The sequence below is a fragment of the Ranitomeya imitator genome, chromosome 1 (genome assembly GCF_032444005.1).
Source record: "Ranitomeya imitator isolate aRanImi1 chromosome 1, aRanImi1.pri, whole genome shotgun sequence".
In the NCBI taxonomy this organism is placed as follows: domain Eukaryota; kingdom Metazoa; phylum Chordata; class Amphibia; order Anura; family Dendrobatidae; genus Ranitomeya; species Ranitomeya imitator.
Window position 1 is genome coordinate 920,893,268 of NC_091282.1, and position 18,359 is coordinate 920,911,626.

The following is an 18,359-nucleotide window of genomic DNA, read 5'->3' on the forward strand; positions in this document are numbered from 1 at the left end:
AGAAGGGTGAGGGCCACTTTTTCTTCTCTCATTTACTTCATGGACTTTCTATTTTAATAGTTGTGCACCGCCCATGCCAGTAGCTAGCCTGTGCAATCTCCAAAGGATCCAGCATACTTATATATCTCTACATAAAGTACAGCATTCAATGCCATTTATACCCATCTTTCTCTCTAAGCACTTTGCTATATATATATATATATATATATATATATATATATACACAGTGCCATGCGAAAGTATTTGGCTCTCTGGAACTTTTCAACCTTTTCCCACATATTGTGCTTAAACATAAAAGATACCAAATGTAAATTTTTGCTGAAGAATCAACAAGTGGAACCCAATTGTAAAGTTGAATGAAATTTATTGGTTATTTTACATTTTTGTGGAAATTCCAAAACTGAAAAGTGGGGCGTGCAATACTATTTGGCCCCTTTACTTTCAGTGCAGCAAACTCAGTCCAGAAGTTCATTGTGGATCTCTGAATGATTCAATGTTGTCCTAAATGCCTAATGCTGATAAATATAATCCACCTGTGTGTAATCAAGTCTCTGTATAAATGCACCTGCTCTGTGATAGTCTCAGGGTTCTGTTTGAAGCACAGAGAGCATCATGAAGACCAAGGAACACAACAGGCATGTTCGTGATACTGTTGTGGAGAAGTTTAAAGCTGGATTTGGATGCAAAATGATTTCCAAAACTTTAAACATCCCAAGGAGCATTGTGCAAGTGATCATATTGAAATGGAAGTAGTATAATATCACTGCAAATCTAACAAGACCCGGCCGTCCGTCTAATCTTTCATCGCAAACAAGGAGAAGACTGATCAAAGATGCAGCCAAGAGGCCCATGATCATACTGGATGAACTGCAGAGATCTACAGCTGAGGTGGAACAGTCTGCCCATAGGACAACAATCAGTCGTACACTGCACAAATCTGGCCTTTATGGAAGAGTGGCAAGAAGAAAGCCATTTCTCAAAGATATCCATAAAAAGTGTTGTTTAAAGTTTGCAACAAGCCACCTGGGAGACACACCAAACATGTGGAAGAAGATGCTCTGGTCAGATGAAACCAAAATCAAACTTTTTGGCAACAATGCCAAACGATATGTTTGGTTTAAAGGCAACACAGCTCATCACCCTGAACACACCATCCCAACTGTCAAACATGGTGGTGGCAGCATCATGGTTTGAGTCTGCTTTTCTTCAGCAGGGACAGGGAAGATGGTTAAAATTGATGGGAAATGGATGGAGCCAAATACAGGAAGACCTGTTTGAGTCTGCAAAAGACTGGGACAGAGATTTGTCTTCCAACAAGACAATGATCTCAAACATAAAGCAAAATCTACAGTGGAATGGTTCACAAATAAACGTATCCAGGTGTTAGAATGGCCAAGTCAAAGTCCAGACTTCAATCCAATCGAGAATTTGTGGAAAGAGCTGAAAACTGTAGTTCACAAATGATCTCCATTAAACCTTACTGAGCTCGAGCTGTTTGCCAAGGAAGAATGGGCAAGAATTTCAGTCTCTCGATGTGCAAAACTGATAGAGGCATACCCCAAGTGACTTGCAGCTGTAATCACAGCAAAAGTTGGCGCAACAAAGTATTAAGTTAAAGGGGCCGAATAATATTGCACGCCCCACTTTTCAGTTTTTGAATTTCCACAAAAATTTAAAATAACCAATACATTTCGTTCAACTTCACAATTGTGTTCCACTTGTTGTTGATTTTTCACCAAAAATTTACATTTGGTATCTTTATGTTTAAAGCATGATATGTGGGAAAAGGTTGAAAAGTTCCAGGGAGCAGAAAACTTTCGCAAGGCACTGTATATACAGCTCTGAAAAAAATAAGAGACCACTGCAAAATGTTCAGTTTGTCTGATTTTTCTCTTTATAGGTATATTTTTGAGTAAAATGTAAATTGTTCTTTTAGTCTATAAATTTCTGACAACATGTCTCCGAATTTCCAAGCAATACATTTTTTTTTCTGACAAAGAAAAATGGTCAAAATTAAAAAAAAACCATGGCTTTAAGACCTCAAATAATGCAAAGAAAACAGTAATGTTTTAAGTCAGGAAAAGTTCAGAAATCAATATTTTGTGTAATAACCATGATTTTTAACCACAGCTTTCATGCGTCTTGGCATGCTTTCCACCAGTCTTCCACACTGCTTCTGGCCCAAATATTTAAGCAGTTCATCTTTGTTTGATGGCTTGTGACTATCCAGCATCCTGTTGGTTACATTCCAGAGGTTTTCAATTGGGTTCAGGTCTGGAGATTGGGCTGCCCATGACAGGGTTTTGATGTGCTGGTCTCTTAATTTTTGGCAGAGCTGTATATACATAGATGTTTATAATCCTTTTATACTGTTATAACTATCCCCTGAAAACATTGAAAACACAATGATTTAAGCCTAGAGTCAGACTGTACATTAAAGAAATGAATATGTATAAATGCATGAATTCTTATTTAAATATTTATTTATGGTCATTGTGTCACAGAAACTGGTGCGCCTATGTACATACAAGACTTTCACCAACGGTTGTAATGGAGAAACTGGAAACATATGTATCTGGAGCAAATCCCTGTGCCTGGAACATGGGAGCCTGTTCAGTAAGGTATGTGTTCACTATCATAACTGGCTACATTAACTTTGAAGTCTAGGATATTGTAATATAATTCATACTTAAGCCAATTACAGTAAACCAACAGTGAGGCTCACATACTTGCTGTAAGGAGAAAATCTTAGTTTGCTATATGAGAAATCACGTCAAACAGGTAAAGTAGGCACAGAGCATGGAAATGCAATGTCTCGGTTATTTATTCACAGATCTGGGCTTTAGGGACACTTTCCTCCAGCATAATGGCAGGGATTCAGAGTAAGGCCGGAGTCACACTAAGGTAGAGTACGGATGAGTGCTATGTGTAAAAAAAAAAAAAGATCGCATAGCACTCAGACCAGTATTAATCTACATATGGGGAAACTCAGATCACCGTTTTTTTCCTCGGGTGTATTCAGAGTGCGAGTGAAATCGCAGCAGGCTGCGATTTTACGCGTATATCGTCTGGGTCTCACCAATGCAAGTCTATGGGTGCAAGAAAAAAAAATCGCACACCATACGGACCATCAGTGTGGTGACCATTCCACCTCCATCATTCCCCATTCCACCACATCCATCATTTCCTCCTCCCCCTCCATCCCAATTATTGCACACTCCCTGTCAGCCCCATCATTGCCCTCACCTCTCCTCCCCATACACACACACAAAACATTCACCCGCAGCGCTATGCATGCACGCACAAACACACACATATTGCGTACAGTATAATGGCCACACCTAGTTACTCCTACACACGCGGCTGAGCTCCTTACACCTTGCACACACGGCTCCGCTCCGTACACCTTGTACACACGTGGCTCCACTCCATACACCTTGTATACACGCAGCTCTGCTCCGTACAGCTTGTACACACACAGCTCTGCTCTGTACACCTCGCACACACACGGCTCTGCTCCGGACACCTTGTACACACGTGGCTCCACTCCATACACCTTGTATACACGCAGCTCTGCTCCGTACAGCTTGTACACACGCAGCTCTGCTCTGTACACCTCGTACACACATGGCTTCGCTCCGTACACCTTGTACACATGTGGCTCCACTCCATACACCTTGTATACATGCAGCTCTGCTCCGTACAGCTTGTACACACGCAGCTCTGCTCTGTACACCTCGTACACACACGGCTCCGCTCCGTACACCTTGTACACACGTGGCTCCACTCCATACACCTTGTATACATGCAGCTCTGCTCCGTACAGCTTGTACACACACAGCTCTGCTCTGTACACCTCGTACACACACGGCTCTGCTCCGTACACCTTGTACACACGTGGCTCCACTCCATACACCTTGTATACATGCAGCTCTGCTCCGTACAGCTTGTACACACGCAGCTCTGCTCTGTACACCTCGTACACACACGGCTCCGCTCCTTACACCTTGCACACACGGCTCCGCTCCATACACCTTGTACACACGCAGCTCTGCTCCGTGCGGCTTGTACACACACAGCTCTGCTCTGTACACCTCGTACACACACGGCTCCGCTCCTTACACCTTGCACACACGGCTCCGCTCCATACACCTTGTACACACGCAGCTCTGCTCCGTGCGGCTTGTACACACGCAGCTCTGCTCTGTACACCTCGTACACACACGGCTCCGCTCCGTACACCTTGTACACACGCGGCCGCAGAAAAATGTCTGTCACCTGCTAATCGCAAATAAAGGACAACACGGCCGTGAATTTGACAGCCGCCTCAGAGAATGGGACTATGAGTGTGGGGGCGGCAGGATGCCACCGACGAGAAGCCTCCTTGGACCGCCGCATCATCAGGCGGCCCGCTGGCACCCCCCTGTCGGCTGCGCCCGGGGCACATGCTCCAGCTACTCCCCCCCCCCGGATACGCCACTGATTGAGGGTGTTAGCTTCAGTGATAGCAATCTAGGAAAAGCTTTAGCACACCTAGTGATAAAAGGGGTTAAGCAGCCATGTTTAGTGCTAGATTGATTGAACAGATGGAGAATGGTAGGATTCCAAAGGATAAATATTCATCCTTCTAGAGCATTCAGTATAGGGTGGGCCTTGAAGCTGTGTTTTCATGTTAAGGAATGCTGAACCTTTTGTTGTTTGTTCCTGAAGTGGGCGGATTTTCGTAGCAACAAAGATTGTGCCATATGTTATGTTTTTGTTTCCCTGTTAAGACAGGAAGGCCGGGTTTGTTTTTGCTAACGTTACACTGGTTTATGCAATACTTTTAATAAACCAGTGGAAGATTTAAAGAGACAGTGTTCCTGCGTCTACATCTATGTGCAGGCAATTGAGCCGATCAACCAAAATACACTACTAACAAAAAGAAAGCTGCAGAGTAGAAACTTTTTTTTAAAAACAATGCTCGAATAGAAACAGCGGTGCAATAAAATAATTTCCCACAAATAGGAAAGAGACAGCTGCAGAGTAGAATTTTTTTTAGAAACACTACTCCAAAAAACATGGCTGCAGTGTAGAATACATTTTTGAGCACACTACTAGTACAGACACTGCTGCAGAGTACACAGAGGCTTTTTAAAACAGTTCTCCCACAGGCGGGGTAGCAGAGTACACACAGAGGCTTAAAGGCACACTGCTACCACAAATAGGAGTGCAGACTACAGACAGCGGTTTTATGGAACAGTATTATCACAGACTTGGGTGCATAAGAAAAGAAAAATGTATTTTGACACACATGACTCCCACTGACATAGTTGCAAGCTAGATAAACTTTTGGGCATGCACAATACTATCACAGACACGAGTGCAGAGTACATATGAAGAGAGTTTTTGGACACACATAAAACCTAATGCTGTCCCACACTACAGCTGCATCCTGTCCATACACGAATCAGAGCAGAAATAATAAATTACAATCTTGAAACAGGAGGAGCAAGTCCAAGTGGAGGAGATGGACGAGGTGGTATAGGTGGAAGAGGCAAGGGAGGAGTAATCCAAAACTGTTTTTATATTTTTTTGCATTGTTGGTATTATTTTTTCTTTTTTTTAATGGAACTGACTTAAAAGAAGCTAGAATTAACAAAACTAAAACTAACAATCTAGAACCAGAAGGCGTAGGTCCAAGTGAAGGAAGAGGTGGATGTGGTGATACAGGGGGGAGGAGTAATTCAACACAGTGATTTTTTTTTCAGTGTATTTTTTTTTTATTTGACTAAGAACAACCTAAAATTAACAAAAATAAAATGGCAATCTAGAGCCGGGAGGCATAGGTCCAAGTGGAGGAAGAGGAGGAAATAGCAGCATAGGTGGAGGAGTCAAGGGAGGAGTAATCCAACACTATTTTTTTTCTTTTGGGGGTATTTTTTTATTGCTTTTATATATTTTTTTTCTTTTTTTTCAGTGTTATTTTTGTTTTGTTTTCATTTTTTCTATGTAACTGATTTAAATTAACCTAGAATTAACAAAACTAAAAAAGCAATCTAGAACCATAAGGCATAGGTCCAAGTTGAGGAAGAGGAGGACATGACGATATACCGTATATATTCGTGTATAAGCCAAGTTTTTCTGCACATTTTTTTGTGCTGAAAACGCCCCCCTCGGCTTATACATGAGTCAATTGTCCCAGAAAGCCAGCCGGGGTGGGGGAGCGGAGGAGCAGCGGATGACAGAGGCAGGAGCCAGCGGCTGTGGCTGTAACTGTGCCCGCTGCTAAAGAGAAATGAATACTAATTTCTCTTATAGCATGCACAGTGATACCCACATCCACCGGCTTCTAGAATACATCCTACTCACCTCCCTGCGCACCCTGCATCTCGTTGTTCTGGCTTCCAGCAGCTCTTCCTGTGCCAAGTGATCACGTGGCCCGCTCATTAAGATAATGAATATGCATGCGTTTCCAGGCCTATGGAAGTGAAGATGTGTGGATATTCATTACCATAATGAGCGGGGCCACGTGATTGCTTGGCACAGGAAGAGCTGCTGGAAGCTGGAGCCAACGAGATTCAGGGTGTGCAGGGAGATAATTAGAATGTTTGTTTTTTGTAATAGGAGCTATGCCTACAAGGACAGGAGGTGGGAGCCATGCATACCAGGACAGTGATGTGGGGAGCCATGCATACCAGGACAGCTACGGATTGGAGCCATGCATACCAGGAGCGTGATGTGGAGAGCCATGCATACCAGGACAGCCACAGGGGAGCTATGCATACAAAGACAGCGATGGGGAGCCATGCATACAAGGATAGGAACAGGGAGCCACGCATACCAGGACAGGGATGAGGAGACAATACATACCCGACTTCTACTTGAGTCAGTAAGCCTACCCAGTTTTTCGTGGCAAAAATAGGTGCCTTGGCTTACACTCGGGTCGGCGTATACTTGAGTATATACGGTAAGTGTAATAGGGAAAGGAGGAGTAATCTAACTAAACCAATAATCACACTAATTGAAGTCAAAAAAATTATTGTCATAAATTGCACATTAATTCTCCTCTCCAATATTGCCATTAGTTTTAGTTTAATTTTAAATACAAAGTGTAATTATTATTGAATTCATTTTCTAACCCTATTTCCACCCCACGTCATATCCCTGAGAAGGAGAGGAAAATTAAAAGAAAAAAATTGAGAAAATAGTTATTAATTTTTTCTCTTCTCCCATTTAATAGAAGTGATATAAAAATATCAAGTTCATTTTCAGCCTTGATGTCCTCTGAAATATATTATTTTGATTGCTAACATTGATAAAAAAAACCCTCTCAGATCTCACTACTTGATTTATGCTACTTACTGTCATAAGTATTATCGGCCGATATTCGATGTATCAGAGTTCCTGTACTAAGTTCTGATATTTTTACAATATCGAATACCGGAATCGGAAGTTCCCATAATGCAATGAGCCAGTTTTTTTCTATTCAGCCAATGAGGATCTTAAGAAGTGTGGGCACATCCTGTTAGGCATGTTAGCCATGTTAACTAATGCCATCTGTGATTGGCTGCTGAAATGAAGTCGGTGGTGGGTGGTACGTGGCGTAGACTGCGTGTCTGTGTGTGCGGGCGGTGTCTGTGTGGGCCTCTCGGGGGTTTGTGTGGGCCTGCTGGGGGTCTGTACCGACCTCTCTGGGGTCTGTGCGTGCTGCCGGGGGTCTGTACGGGCCTCTCGGGGGTCTGTGCGTGCTGCTGGGGGTCTGTATGGGCCTCTCGGGGGTCTGTGCAGGCTTGCTGGGGGTCTGTACAGGCCTCTCGGGGGTCTGTGCGTGCTGCCGGGGGTCTGTACAGGCCTCTCGGGGGTCTGTGTGGGTCTACTGGGGGTCTTTGTGTCTGTGTGCAGGCATCTTCCGATGGGACTACAAGTCCCATCGGGCTATGCCTGCTACAATGACAGTGATTGACACATTAGCCAATGATGGGACAGTAGTAGTCCCATCATCCGGCTAATGTGTTGAATGTGAAAAAAACACAAACATACATACTACATACAACATACCACATACTTACAATATACATATTACATACATACTACATACATATTACATACATAAAACATACATTCTACATACATACATACATACAACATACATACTACATACATGCATACAACATACTACATACTACATACATACTACATACTACATACATACTACATGCATACTACATACATACAACATACATACTACATACATACAACATATATACAACATACTACATACATACAACATGCATACATACAACATACATACTACATACATTCATACAACATATATACAACATACTACATACATACATACATACAACATATATACAACATACTACATACATACAACATGCATACATACAACATACATACTACATACATTCATACAACATATATACAACATACTACATGCATACATACATACAACATACATACCACATACTACATACATACAACATACATACAACATACATACAGCATACTACATACATACATACTACATACTACATACAGACTACATACATACTACATACATGCATACATACTGCATACATACATACATATATACATGCATACAACATACTACATATATACTACATACAACATACTACATACATACTACATACATACATACTACATACAACATACATACATACAACATACATACTACATACGTACATACTACATACAATACATTCATACATTACATACAATACATACATATAGACATACAGTACATATAACATAGAGTACATACTCACCATCACTTGTCACTTTGATCCCCGAAGCCAGCGCTGGATTGCGCCTGATGGCCACACGTTTCATCCTTTTTTTGCCGGATCCGTCGCTGTGCGTTCCTCTGTATGTGTTTCCGTCCCAGTAGAAACAGACGGATCCGGCAAAAAACTGAAGAAACGTGTGGCCATCAGGCGCAATCTGGCGCTAATACAACTCTATGAGAAAAAACGGATCCAGCAGAAAAAAAAACGGATTGTTTTTTTCAAAACTCGCCGGATTGTGCCTGAAGGCAAAAATCTGATGTGTGAAATTAGCCAGATAGATATATCGATAGAAACATCTATGTATCTATACATATATCTATAGATAGATATATCCATAGATAGGCTGATTTTGATAAATGAACATAAAGAAAAAAATGGGAAAAAAACGATGTGGGCTCCCGCACAATTTTCTGCGCCAGAGGGGGAAAGCCGATGGCCGGGGGACAAAATTTGTAGCCTGGGAAGGGGGTAACCCATGGCCTCTCCCAGACTATGAATATCAGCCCGCAGCTGTCTGCGTAGCCTTTACTGGCTATTAAAATAGGAGGACCCCAAAAAAAGTGTTGTGCGGTCCCCCTATATTTTATAGCCAGAAAGGCTATGCAGACAGCTGCGGGCTGATATTCATAGCCTAGAGAGGGGCCATTGATATTGGCCCTCCCGGCTACAAATACCAGTCCGCAGCAGCCCCAGAAATGGCGCATCAGTAAGATGCGCCAATTCCAGCACTTAGCCCCTCTTTTCCCACTCCCGTGTAATGGTGGGATATGGGCTAATAAGGGGTTAATGTCACCTTGCTATTGTAAGGTGACATTTAGCCGGGTTAAAAATGGAGAGGCATCAATAAGACGCCTATTCATTATTAATCCTACAGTAGTGAAAGGGTTTAAAAAAATAAATGCACAGCCAGAAAAAAGTATTTTAACATTCTTAATTTAACCATACTTACCATACTTCAGCGCCTGCAAAAAACGTTAAATAATAAACCGTATACTACCTGTCCACTGTAATCCAATTAATAACGAGTGTCCCACGACGATCTCCCCTATAGAACAGTGACATCGGGTGAGGTCACTGCTCTATAGGACCCTCAGAGACACACTGACAGGAGACAAAGGCTCCTACAGTGCATCACTGCGAGGTTACTATAGTTCACTGGTCTCACTTTATGGCAAAAGCTGCATGGGAACTTTCTCACACAGCAATGCCAAAAGTGAGACTAGGGACTATTGTTTTACAGTGGCAGAGGAATACAGTGCGGAAGGATACCTTCCTCCCGTTATTGTATTCCTGGAGCCCCTAGAGAGCGATCGCATCAGCTGATGCTGCTGTTCTCCATGGGAGATTGTCGTGGGATACTCGTGGATTTCTGTGGATCAAGGAGTATATTGGTTGTGTGTTATTTTAATATTTTTTACAGATGACACTGGCTTCGGGTATCAAAGTGACAAGTGATGGTGAGTATGTACTCTATGTTATATGTACTGTATGTCTATATGTATGTATTGTATGTAATGTATGAATGTATTGGATGTAGTATGTATGTAGTATGTATGTAGTATGTATATATGTTGTATGTATGTAGTATGCATGTAGTATGTTGTATGTATGTATGTATGTAGTATGTACAGTGGGGCAAAAAAGTATTTAGTCAGTCAGCAATAGTGCAAGTTCCACCACTTAAAAAGATGAGAGGCGTCTGTAATTTACATCATAGGTAGACCTCAACTATGGGAGACAAACTGAGAAAAAAAAATCCAGAAAATCACATTGTCTGTTTTTTTAACATGTTATTTGCATATTATGGTGGAAAATAAGTATTTGGTCAGAAACAAACAATCAAGATTTCTGGCTCTCACAGACCTGTAACTTCTTCTTTAAGAGTCTCCTCTTTCCTCCACTCATTACCTGTAGTGATGGCACCTGTTTAAACTTGTTATCAGTATAAAAAGACACCTGTGCACACCCTCAAACAGTCTGACTCCAAACTCCACTATGGTGAAGACCAAAGAGCTGTCAAAGGACACCAGAAACAAAATTGTAGCCCTGCACCAGGCTGGGAAGACTGAATCTGCAATAGCCAACCAGCTTGGAGTGAAGAAATCAACAGTGGGAGCAATAATTAGAAAATGGAAGACATACAAGACCACTGATAATCTCCCTCGATCTGGGGCTCCACGCAAAATCCCACCCCGTGGGGTCAGAATGATCACAAGAACGGTGAGCAAAAATCCCAGAACCACGCGGGGGGACCTAGTGAATGAACTGCAGAGAGCTGGGACCAATGTAACAAGGCCTACCGTAAGTAACACACTACGCCACCATGGACTCAGATCCTGCAGTGCCAGACGTGTCCCACTGCTTAAGCCAGTACATGTCCGGGCCCGTCTGAAGTTTGCTAGAGAGCATTTGGATGATCCAGAGGAGTTTTGGGAGAATGTCCTATGGTCTGATGAAACCAAACTGGAACTGTTTGGTAGAAACACAACTTGTCGTGTTTGGAGGAAAAAGAATACTGAGTTGCATCCATCAAACACCATACCTACTGTAAAGCATGGTGGTGGAAACATCATGCTTTGGGGCTGTTTCTCTGCAAAGGGGCCAGGACGACTGATCCGGGTACATGAAAGAATGAATGGGGCCATGTATCGTGAGATTTTGAGTGCAAACCTCCTTCCATCAGCAAGGGCATTGAAGATGAAACGTGGCTGGGTCTTTCAACATGACAATGATCCAAAGCACACCGCCAGGGCAACGAAGGAGTGGCTTCGTAAGAAGCATTTCAAGGTCCTGGAGTGGCCTAGCCAGTCTCCAGATCTCAACCCTATAGAAAACCTTTGGAGGGAGTTGAAAATCCGTGTTGCCAAGCGAAAAGCCAAAAACATCACTGCTCTAGAGGAGATCTGCATGGAGAAATGGACCAACATACCAACAACAGTGTGTGGCAACCTTGTGAAGACTTACAGAAAACGTTTGACCTCTGTCATTGCCAACAAAGGATATATTACAAAGTATTGAGATGATATTTTGTTTCTGACCAAATACTTATTTTCCACCATAATATGCAAATAAAATGTTAAAAAAACAGACAATGTGATTTTCTGGATTTTTTTTTCTCAGTTTGTCTCCCATAGTTGAGGTCTACCTATGATGTAAATTACAGACGCCTCTCATGTTTTTAAGTGGTGGAACTTGCACTATTGCTGACTGACTAAATACTTTTTTGCCCCACTGTATGTTGTATGTATGTAGTATATATGTATGTATGTATGTTGTATGTATGTATGTAGTATGTATGTAATATGTATGGTGTATGTTTGTTGTATGTATGTGGTATGTATGTATATACAGTATGTTGTATGTATGTAGTATGTATGTAGTATGTTGTATGTATATTGTATGTATGTAGTATGTATGTAGTATGTTGTATGTATGTAGTATGCATGTTTGTGTTTTTTTTTTAACATTCAACACATTAGCCGGATTATGGGACTACTACTGTCCCATCATTGGCAAATGTGTTAAACTGTCATTGTAGCAGGCATAGCTCGATGGGACTTGTAGTCCCATCGGACGATGCCTGCACACAGACACAAAGACCCCCGAGAGGCCCGCACAGACCCCCGAGAGGCCTGTACAGACCCCCAAGAGGCCCGTACAGACCCCTGGCAGCATGCACAGACCCCCAAGAGGCCCGTACAGGCCCCGGCAGGCCCACACAGACCCCCAAGGGGCCCGTACAGGCCCGGGCAGGCCCACACAGACCCCCGAGAGGCCCAAACAGGCCCCGGTAGGCCCGCACAGACCCCCGACAGGCCCATACAGGCCCCAGCAGGCCCGCACAGACCCCCGAGAGGCCTGTACAAGCCCCAGCAGGCCTGCACAGACCCCCGAGAGGCCCGTACAGACCCCGCCTGCACACACAGACACACACAGTCTCCGCCCACGCACCGCCCACCCTCTTCCCCCTCCCAAACTGGATGTGTCGGGAAAGAAAGGGTTTATTTTGATTACGATATTTGTGTCCCATTGACTTGCATTGGTTTCCGGTATCGGAACTGGCGATACTCGATATTTTTGGGGTATCGGTCCGATCCAATCCAATCCGATATTTCCGGATATCGGAAGGTATCGCTCAACACTAGTCATAAGACTAGTGCACAAAACAATAATGTTAGGATTCATAGGCATTTTGGGATGTCTCCAATATACAGTAAGTTTAAAAGTCCAGCTTGTGCCATATGACAATTTGGATGGGAAGAAGAGGTACTGAGACTCATCTAATACAATCTCTGTGGTGGGAAATAGTAGAACCATGAACCACCGAAACCCCTGAAAAGATTAATTGGTATAAGCATTTTCATTATCTTTTAGAAATGACTTCCATCTATCCATCACCCTATCTCTTCTGTCACTTATTTTGTGCTGGTAACAGAGCAGAAGCAGAGTTGACCTTCCATAAATATCTGTATTGTGGTGCGGTTACCCACGTTACAGCCAGGGGGCGCTGTGTGTGCGCTTCAAGATGCGCTTGGAGGCATAAATGTGATGAGACAAAGTCCGGCAGGAGTGTAAATGGCCGGTGTGTGTGTTGCAGAGGAAGACACTCTGCGCTGGTTGGTGTTCTGGGACCTGTAGTCCTACAAGTATAGGTGTAGTTCTAATGGGAGACTGGCAGGGCTAGTTATGAGAGATGGGAGGATCAAACTAGCCACACACACCCACACTCCCACCCATGGGAGTGGTTACAGGTAGATAATGTGACCAGAGTGTGGGTCACATGGTTCCTGTGTATGGATCCGTTTGGTCCATGTGCAAGGTCCTGGACGGTCAGTGTTGGAGTCTCCTGGCATTGGAGAAATCCTGCAAGCACCTGAGACCGTGGACCTAGTAGACGATCAGTGTTGGATTGTCCTGAAGTGGGCTGGAGTCCTGGAAGCACTGCTGAGGCTATGGACTGAATGCTCGACGGTGTTGGATTGTCCAGGGATGGACTGGAGTCCTGCAAGCACTTGGTAAGATCATGGACTGATGGCCTGTGTGTTGGAAGTGCCTGTGATTGGACTTCCTGGAAGCGCATGGAAAGGCTGCATCTACAGAGCCAGAGACGGTTTCTGTGTTGGGGAAGCTACAGTTCCTACTGTGGGTCTGGACTATTCAAGGGCCCTGGGCACAAGGACAGTGATCCCAATGAGGCAGTTTCCCTGTGAACCAGCACTGGCAGGAGTCAGTGTGTGGAGCCGGAGCTCCTGAGAGGTAATCCCTGGTATGGGAAAAACCTATAATATATGGCAGAGACGTATCTGCCATTGGAACAGACTGTCGGGGTTTAATATGTTCAGTTGATGCATGTAATGAACTGTAATGGAGAGAAAAGACGTGACTACCGAATGTTTTGTAAAGCCACACGTGTTAAAGTAACAGATTGTGTGTAACCTGGCTTATGTTGCGGTTTATGACGCTTTAATAAACCGGAACAGACTTAATTTGTGTGAGAAATTGTGCCTGTATGCGTTATTCCGGGGCAAAGCGAGTGTCCCCCAAGACCCAAAGTAAGGGAAACGCTACAGTATATTTTTGAGATTACGACCATCCTGCTGGTATATTTTAACCTTGAGTTCCTCACTTTGAACCCATAATTCTTCTTGATGGTTTCCATCAAATGAGCCACTGGATTGTTGTGAAATAAAGAAATAGCAGTACACCCCAATCTAGATTGTTTTTAGGAAGTGTTTTACCCTACCCTCTAGAAATAAATGAAAAAAACAGTATATCTCCCTTTTTAATCCATTGAGCCTTATCTGGGAATACAAGCTCTACACTGAGACTTACATTGTTCCAGAATTATATTTTATGGGTCATGTAATTCTTACCTTTAACTTAGACAGATTTTATAAGCCCCATTTAGGAGTTCATATACTGTACATCTTCAAAAGCAAAATTACAGCAAAAGGACAGAATAAATAAAAAAAAATAGCTGAAAAAAAGGCAGCCATATTTACCAACACACGAAAATAATTTACTACAGGAGGCAGCCTTGATAAAGGCAGAAGCAACATAGGTGCAAAGTACTGATGAAACAACCACTCATAACCTACCAATTCATGGAGGGGTGATAGCCTACTATTGGAATTGCACACATATAAGGCTTGCATAGGGCACTGGTCACACACAGGTAGTGTACAGTGTCTGGCTTACAGCCTATTAGTGAAGTCCGTACTATTAGATTGAGCAGGCTGCCCAGCGCTATATAAGTGCAACCACAAGTATAGGCAACATAGTTTACAAGGCCTACATTGATGGGCTTGGCAGCATCCTGCATAGAATTGCAAAAATTGTGCAGTAAAATATAAACAAAATGCATGATGTATTGACCAATATTTTGGCCAAAATATGCAATTTCGCATCCCCCATAAAGGGTTCTTAATGTCTTGTGAGTCCCTATGCTGAATTCAAAAGCAAGACATGCTTTTATGTGCGTTGCATATGTATGATTGGCACTTTATACAGGCATTAACCATGCACAACTTTAATACTAGTGACCAGGTACAGACTGGGGCTGAAATTCAGCCCTGACATTTGAAATCACACAGGCCCATGTTGTCCGCGTTCACATGAACCAGATTGGATAGATTACTAATATTACCCTGGATTGAGGAAAGGAAGATTTTCTACAAGACCAATATTTCTAATGATACCTGTAGCCTGCTGGGGTAAGTGACGGAGTCAGCAACTTTGTGCTCCATTGCAACTCTTAATAGTATGGGTATCTTGAGAACACAGAGTCTGTTAACGACGTAGCAGACAAGGCAGCCCATGACCAGACAGACCCTTCTGGCATTTGACAGAATTGCCAGATGGCCAGTCCGGCCCTGTTAGTGACCACTCCCTCCATGAATTGGTCGGTGTGTCAGTGGTTGTTTCATCAGTATTTTGCAGCCTAGATGCCTTTATAACTAGTTAATAAATGATATGCTTTACTTGAAGTGTTGTCTTTTCCTGCCTTCAAACTCAGAACTTCTAGCATGACAGGCAACAGCTTTAGAAGTGAGCCCCAGAATCTAACTGGTATGTGTTTTCATTACAAGCATTATTTACTAGTATATAGAGATGCATCTCTATACAAAAGTAGAATTCTGTATACCTGTACTAGATGGTGGCCCGATTCTAACGCATCGGGTATTCTAGAATATGTATGTAGTTTATTTATGAAGATTTCAGAATAATGCAATGAATACACAGGATTCGGCTGGCCAGGAGTGACCAGTGAAGCACGGTTCAAATCCCGTGCCAATTCGTGGCCGGACTGCTTCTGTCGCTGATTGTTCGTGGCCGGGCGCGACCAATCAGTGAAGACAGGGTCAGCTCCAGGTTTTTGAGAGCCCCGGGCGAAAGAGTCTCACAGCCCACGTAGCATATAACACAGCCCACGTAGCATATAACACAGCCCATGTAGTATATAGCACAACCACGTAGTATATAGCACAGCCACCTAGTATATAGCACAGCCCACGTAGTACATAGCACAGCCCATGCAGTATATAGCACAGCCACATAGTATATAGCACAGTCACGTAGTATTTTGAACAGCCACATAGTATATTGCACAGCCACGTAGTATATTGCACAGCCACGTAGTATATTGCACAGCCACGTAGTATATAGCACAGCCCATGCAGTATATAACAAAGCCCATGTAGTATATAGCACAGCCCACGCAGTATATAACACAGCCCACACAGTATATAACACAGCCCACATAGTATATAGCAATGTGGGCGCCATATTCCTGTTTAAAAAAGAATTAAAATAAAAAATAGTTATATACTCACCTTCCGGTGGCCCCCGGATCCAGCCCAGGTGTTTAGCAAGCGATGCTCCTTGTGACGCTCCATTCCGAGTAATGCCTTGCGGCAATAACCCATGATGATGTAGCGGTCTCGTGAGACCGCTATGTCATCTGGTGTCATTGCCGCATTGCATTCTTGGGACCGGAGCGTCACGAGGAGCAGGAAAGGCTGAGAATATAATGATTTTTTTTATTATTATTTTTAACATTATATGTTTTTATTATTGATGCGCATCAATAGTAAAAAGTTGGTCACACTTACAGGGTTAATGGCAGCGTTAACGAACTGCGTTACACTGCATTATGCCGCAGCGTAACGCAGTCCGACTAACGGACTGCTAAAACGCTCTGTGGGCACTGACTGAAGGGGAGTATGGAGGGGGCACTCACTGGAGGGAAGTAGGGAGTGGCCAATTTGCGGCCGGACTGTGCCTGTCGCTGATTGGTTGCGCCCAGCTGGGCGCAACCAATCAGCGATGCGCGATTTCCATGACAGAGAAACAGACAGACAGACAAGCAGACGGAAGTGGACCTTAGACAATTATATATATAGATAATAGTTGTAAAATAAAAGTAAGATTTTAATTACTAAAAATATTGAAAATCAATCACAACAATCACATTTATAAAGGTGTTTTATGTGCTGTAGACAGATTTCTATAATCATCGAATATGCACACTGTAATGATTCCCCTGTATTCCCAGCACAAATGGCTGGTCATATAACTACAAGTATCTATTTTGTATATATGCGATCACATGTCAACTGGATTCTAATCTCCTTCTCTCAAGGTTCCTGCACATAGGCCCTTCAAAGTTAGAGTCTGCCCTTATATATAGTGCACAGTGGTGATTGTGATGAGCAGCATATCGTCAGTGTGTAAGGGTATGTATACACGTTGGTGGAAGGTGTGCAGATTTTTCCACACTGATTTTGGTAAATCCGCAGGAAATCCGCACTGCACATTTCCTGCGGATTTACCACGGTTTTTGTGCAGATTCCACCTGCGGTTTTACCCCTGCGGATTCCTATTATGGAGCAGGTGTAAACCGCTGCGGAATCGGCACAAAGAATTGACATGCAGCGGAATAAACAACGCAGCGCTTCCGCGTGTTTTTTTCCGCAGCATATGCACTGTGGATTTTGTTTTCCATAGGTTTACATTGCACTGTAAACTCATGGAAAACTGCTGCAAATCCGTAGCGGCCAATCCGATGCGGATCTGCAGCAAAATCCGCAACGTGTGCACATAGCCTAAAAGCTCAGGATCGTGGAGTTACATGTATTCCTCTGTTAAGGGCTCTCCGAGGTCAATATCTCAATGCTTCTTGGAAATTTCTAAAAAAAATATGCCAGTGTATGCCCATTTCCCATTATATTTCTGCTGACATACTTTATGCCCTGACACTTAGGAATGTATTTGATAGGAGTAAGTGGCATGCAATGGGTCTGAGTTTATGCTCTCCAAAATATTAGGAAGAAGGTAATTTACTATTATTTAACAATACTTTTGTCATTCATTGCATCTCTTTCTACTCATCCAGGAGTCGAGTGATCTCGCAGTCTGTGTATAGGCTGAAACATAATATAGTGACATCACTGGAATGGAAATGCTGCCCAGGGTACACTGGGGAGCAGTGCAAAATAACAGGTTTGATTATCTTTTCATACTTTTTGCTGTACTAATATGTATTTTTAT

General features: G+C 43.0%; 1 protein-coding gene across 1 annotated transcript in view; it reads left to right on the forward strand.

Moving 5' to 3' along the window:
* Window positions 1-18,359, forward strand: part of MMRN1 (multimerin 1) — a 208,986-nt gene that overhangs the window by 135,617 nt on the left and 55,010 nt on the right. Inside the window, exons 2-3 of the mRNA XM_069743565.1 lie at window positions 2,505-2,621; window positions 18,205-18,311. Coding sequence (XP_069599666.1) covers window positions 2,505-2,621; window positions 18,205-18,311 — 224 coding nt within the window. The remainder of the gene's footprint in view (window positions 1-2,504; window positions 2,622-18,204; window positions 18,312-18,359) is intronic.